The sequence below is a fragment of the Aythya fuligula genome, chromosome 23, assembly GCF_009819795.1.
Source record: "Aythya fuligula isolate bAytFul2 chromosome 23, bAytFul2.pri, whole genome shotgun sequence".
Lineage (NCBI taxonomy): Eukaryota > Metazoa > Chordata > Aves > Anseriformes > Anatidae > Aythya > Aythya fuligula.
In genome coordinates, this window is record NC_045581.1 from 66,016 (window position 1) to 72,015 (window position 6,000).

The 6,000-nt window shown below is 36.7% G+C and overlaps 1 protein-coding gene across 1 annotated transcript in view; it reads left to right on the forward strand.

The window, feature by feature from the left end:
- The window catches only part of RLF (RLF zinc finger), a 53,557-nt gene extending 48,012 nt beyond the window's left edge, over nt 1-5,545 (forward strand). Inside the window, 12 exon segments of the mRNA XM_032202441.1 lie at nt 413-1,165; nt 1,167-1,250; nt 1,252-1,324; nt 1,327-1,428; nt 1,431-1,577; nt 1,580-1,624; nt 1,627-1,811; nt 1,813-1,887; nt 1,889-2,146; nt 2,149-2,260; nt 2,263-3,564; nt 3,567-5,545. Coding sequence (XP_032058332.1) covers nt 413-1,165; nt 1,167-1,250; nt 1,252-1,324; nt 1,327-1,428; nt 1,431-1,577; nt 1,580-1,624; nt 1,627-1,811; nt 1,813-1,887; nt 1,889-2,146; nt 2,149-2,260; nt 2,263-3,564; nt 3,567-5,125 — 4,695 coding nt within the window. The 3' untranslated portion in view covers nt 5,126-5,545.
- Nucleotides 5,546-6,000: the final 455 nt, after the last annotated feature.

The window sequence follows — 6,000 nt, forward strand, 5'->3', positions numbered from 1 at the left end:
AGGAGTATCGTATGTGGAAGACTTACACCATTTTTTTAGGCATCTGACTTCGATACAATTGAGAGACAGGGAGTGAAGAGAGGTATGAATTGTGATTGAGTCAGTCCATGAAGAGAGGCAGGAGTAAAAAAGACGTTTCACATCTAACACCCTGAATTAGTCGATGTGAGTTCTCCACAGAGTACACTAAAGGACGAATCCACTCACTTAAAAAACAGAAGAGGTCACTCACATAAAGTAACTTAAATTTTTTTAAAGCATGCTGAGGTGACTCAGGCACATAAGACTCAGAAACCTGAACATGTTTTGAATGTGCTCTAGTCTTTCATAGTTCTTTCAGAGAACAGTTTCAGGAGAGAATGTACTTATCAAGAAAGGTAACATTTGTGGCTGTTTGTTGTTTTTTTAACAGGCAGAAGAAGCAGGACTTGCTGTGTCTGTTTTGTTGTGTGTGAGAGCCCTTCAGATCAGATCAAGTGGAAGTGATGAAATGAAGACATCAGTATGTAAAACTATTGCATGCCTTTTGCCAGAAGACCTTGAAGTTAGGAGAGCTTGTCAGCTTACTGAGTTCTTGCTTGAGCCAACATTGGGAGGATTTAATATGTTGGAAGAGCTCTATATGCAACCAGATCAGAAATTTGATGAAGAAAATGCACTGGTTCCAAACTCACTCCGTTGTGAGCTACTGCTAGCTTTAAAAGCATACTGGCCATTTGATCCTGAATTTTGGGACTGGAAGACTTTAAAGCGACATTGCCTTAAACTTTTAGGGAAAGTGGGCTCTGATTCTGAGGATGATGCAAGTTTTAATATGTCAATCAATGAAACCGACATGTTAGAAACTTTCTTGAGTGACTATGAAGAGGCAAAAGAACATAAATATTATGATGGAAAAGACACAATTAGCTACCATAAAGAAAAAGCAAGAGTAAAAAAACCTATTGGTTCTTCAGAACGATACCAGAGATGGCTTCAGTACAAATTTTTTTGTGTGCTCTGCAAAAGGGAGTGTATAGAGGCTAGAATATTGCATCATTCTAAGATGCATATGGAAGATGGTATTTATACATGTCCTGTGTGTACTAAAAAGTTCAAGAGAAAGGAATTCTTTGTACCACATGTAATGGAACATGTTAAGATGCCACCTAGTAGAACACACAGACCAAAAAAAGAAAATAATACTGAAAAAAGAGAGATCACTGCAAAAGACAACAGCCTCTAGCAGTCCCACTCCAGCACTTCAGGAAAAGTTGTATCAGCCAGAGCAGTCTGAAAAATTATGAAAATGATGCACATGAATACGTCACATTTAGCCAACTGGAAATTGCCAACTACAAGACAGAGACATCTATCCATGTCCTGGAACAGATTGTTCTAGAGTATTTAAACAGTTCAAATACTTAAGTGTACATCTGAAAGCTGAGCATCAAACAATGATGAGAATGCAAAACACTACTTGGATATGAAAAACAGGAGAGAGAAATGCGCTTTTTGTCGTCGACACTTTATGACATCCTTTCATTTACGGGAACATGAACGTGTGCACTGTGGTCCTCAACCATATATGTGTGTGTCATGGATTGTTATGCTAGATTTGGGTCAGTTAATGAGCTTCTTAATCACAACAAACACATGATGATCTGCGTTACAAATGCGAGCTAAACGGATGTAATATTGTTTTCAGTGATTTAGGGCAACTTTACCATCACGAGGCACAGCATTTCAGAGATGCATCATACACCTGCAACTTCTTTGGTTGCAAAAAGTTTTATTATTCAAAAACTGAATTTCAGAATCATCTTGCAGTGGCATAATATTGCAGTGTCAAATGGGGAAGTGAAGCAAACAGTAAAACTTGAAGATTCAGTTTCAAAAGACAAATGCAGTTATCTTCCACAGTCCTCAATTGCTTGAACAATCTGAAAATTCCAATCAGAATGAAAACTTGGATCCCACGAGATCACAGGAAATTCCACAGATTAAGGAAGAAGTGCTCTCTGATAGTGAAGATTTAGATGATGAAAGTAATTGCAGTCTTCATTGTGAGAACCATAGTGCAGCTGCTTCAGTAAATCAAGGTCAGGTGTCTCCTTTACTTATGGAAACACTGGCTCACAGTCAAACAGTTTCCAGGCTTTCTCATGTCCCAGGAAGGAGTCTTCCATTCAACAGATGTGAAAGCAACAGTGTTCTGATGTGGCAGTTTGCTTTGGTGAAAAAAAATTTTCATGTGGTTTTGAAGGCTACTGTTCCACGCACAGAACTCCAGAGGTATGCAAAAACACCTTCGCAGGACTCATCCATATAACTTCAAAGGTAAAAAAAAAATGGAGATGAAACTAAAAGACTTTTTTGATCTATTGAGTGATGCTCAGGACAGTAAATCCCCTACAGACAATACAGAGTTAGGTCATAGTTCAGATACAAATGCTGACTCTCCAGAAAGCTTGTATTGTAATATAAATGTTAAAGGGAACAGTGGCTTCAAGGAAGAAACTTGTCCTTCTTCTCCAGAAACATCTTTTTATGATAGTTCTAAAGATTCAAATATTGAAGATAACATGTTGGAACTAATGTTAGGCTTGAAACATCTAAGCTTAAAGAATTCTAACATGCAGAATTCTTCAAAAAGCAAGCATTTTTTGGGCTCTTTGCAGTCCTACTCATCTAGAGACGCCAAGTGCCCTGAGTCAGTAGTAGATGAAACTACCTCAAAATTTCAGTTTCAAGAGCAACACGAAAATTTACCCAGCCAGTACCTTACTCAGCTGGCAGCTAAACCATTTTTCTGTGAATGTCAAGGATGTACGTGTGAGTTTGTAACCAGAGAAGCTCTGTTAATGCATTATGTTAAAAAGCATAACTATTCAAAGGAAATGGTTCTTCAGTTAAATATGTTCCAGCATCGGTACTCACCATTTAAGTGTCATATTTGCCAAAGATCATTTACAAGAAAAACACACCTTAGAATTCACTATAGAAACAAACATCAAATTGGCTGTGAGAGGGTAACTCACAAATTTGAACATGTAGGCTTATGTACAGATGACATACATAAAAATAGCACTGTTCCAACACCTGTCTGTGCAACCAAGGTTGAATTCATTGAACATTCAGATCATTCTGAACAGCTGTGTCATCCTAAAAAGGAAGAGTGTAGTTCTGAGACAGACTTGGAATCCGGTGAAGAGACAGACAATGTAACAAGAAAATCATCTAAAATAGCATCTCTGGACAGCCATAGGGAAGAACTGGAAGCACGAGAGGGAAGAGGAAGTAAAAGAACAGTTGCTAAAGGGAACTTATGTTATATATTGCATAAGTACCACAAACCATTTCATTGTATACATAAAAGTTGCAAACTCTGCATTACCAACCAGAAAGGTTTGATTCGCCATTATAGGACTGTTCACCAGTATAATAGGAACAGCTCTGCTTAAGAAAAAGACAAAGCAAGAACGAAAAGGGAGCTTGTCAAATGTAAAAAAATATTTGCATGCAAACACAAAGAGTGTGGTAAGCGGTTTTTATGTTCTAAAGATCTTGCTAAGCATTGCAGTGACTTCACAATGAACACTTAGAGGATCAAAAACTGCTTTCTGAAACTGAATCTGCAAGATTTGCTTGTAATCAAGCCCAGTGCCCTGCTGTATTTATACCTTGAATAAGCTTTAAACAGCATCTCATAGAAGAACATGCTAGTGAAGAAAAAATAAACAAAGATTTTGAAATCCATTGTGACCTTAATGGCTGTGATCGAGTTTTCACAAATTACAGTCACTACTCTCAACATGTGTATTTTCGACATAGTGAATATTATGATAGTCTCTTTGGAAATCAGAAAGAGGAAGAAGATAATCATAACAAAAATAAAAATGAACAAAGTTATCTGAAAGACACTTTTGACATAAACAAGCAGAATGGGAAGCAGTTAAAAGAAAAATCTAAGAGAGTTAGCAGAAGTAAAGAAAAGCATTTGATTAATCTCAAAACAAAAGAGGAAGCCCTACAAATGTGTAAAGAAAAGTCTAACCAGACCCAGTACCCTTGCATGGTTCAGGGATGTCTATCTGTTGTCAAATTGGAAAGCAGTATATTGAGGCACTATAAACGCACACATCAGATGACCAATATGTATATAGAGCAAAGGATTCAGAAACTTGTTGTTTGTGTTAAATGTGGCATAATGATTGAAAAACAGACCTCCTCTGAAACAGCTTTAGATTTGGATAAAAAAGGCATAAAGGTTAAAGACGAGGTATCAGCTAATCCTGAGTATGTGCAGGAAAGTGAAAAACTTCTTGTTCCAAATTCTGATTGTGAGCATCAAGATGTAAGCAATGAAGACCAAAAAAGAAATAGTGTAAGTTTTGATACAGGTGCCTTTATGTATTCAGGCACTTTAAAATATAGCCACAGTTCAAAAACCAGCTCTTTTGAAGAGCACAATGTCAGGGAGTCAGTTATGTGTAAAACTGAAGATTTTTCTGAAAATAGTGAAAGAGAAAATAGTTCTTATTTCTCCAGTTTACAAATGGAATTGCCAAGAGAGAAAGACACAGAAGGATGTCAAAATAGTGCAGTTACTCAAAATGCAGAAAGAAATGTAGTTTTTGCTACAAAAGACAGATTGCAGAAGCCTTCAGTCTCCAGACCATTTGATTTAAAAACATATAAGCCAATGGGATTTGAGTCTTCATTTTTAAAATTTATTCAGGAAAGTGAGGAAAAAGATGACGACGATGATGATTTTGATGAGGTAGTGGAATGGGAGTCCCCTGAGCAGTTGTCAGTAGATAGAATCTTGCAAAAAGAGGGAGACAGTCAAAGGGATACACCAGTAAAAAGCTTTGTGGATGACAAAAACGTAATCATACCCCAAAATAATCATGGGCAACTAACAGAAATCCAGCCCTTGTTGTCTGAATCATCGTCTGCCCCTTCTTTAGAAAATTTGAGGGCTATCTTGGACAAGGCATTAACAGACTGTGGAGACCTTGCCTTAAAACAACTTCATTACTTAAGACCAGTAGTTGTTCTTGAAAGATCAAAGTTTTCCAAGTCCCTTATAGACTTATTTCCAACAAAAAAGGCAGATGAGCTTTGTGTAGGAAGTACATAGTTTTGCTTAGAGCAGATTGCCTGCACTACTGCTATATGGGGAGAACTTCATTTAGAACAGTAATTGTTACAGTACACACTGTTTAGGTTAGTTTAGACTGTTTAATTACATGAATGTATAATATCTGTCAAAAGTATTGGCTAAGTTAATTTAGCTCCCTTTTTTTTTTTTTTTTTTCCTCAATGAACTATGCTGATTTTGGTGCTATTTAATACATCAGAATACTGGGGGCTTCCTCTCGCAGAGTAAATGTGCATGATTGTATATGGAACACATACTAGGGTACCAGGGTTTGGGGGGCAATGGAGTTATTACTTGACTTGAATGTGCACCCTAGGGTGCTTTGTGTAACATATTGTACACTACAGCATCTTATATTTTTTGAGTTATGAGTTTCAATAAATTACAGTTTTTCACCCATTTGCTTACTGTATAGTAAATCTGTAATGTGGGTTACTTGTGATTGAGTTTGGAACCATTCTGACTGCATTGGATAATGTTGTTTAAATTTTATGCATTTGTAGATTTACCAAACTGATGAACCGCTATACAGAAAGTAAAGTATTACATTTTATTTTATAATATTATCTGTCCTTTTTTCAGACTTAGTACATGTACAAATTAGTACAGGCAGAAAGCACTTGCCACTTAGAAAGATGAGAAACTCCTAGTTACCTTTCCTTTTAAAGGAAGAAGCTTCTGAGAGCATTACAACATGTTTGAAAATAATTGACAGGCTTCCATGAAATTTGCATCACAGTAAAGTTATGGATACATGTTTTGGGCTCCCTGCTTAACTCTTCAGATAACAAAACCTAACTGGAAGATTCACCAGAAAAGCCATGTTTTAAGATCTATTTCTTATCTTTTTGTCT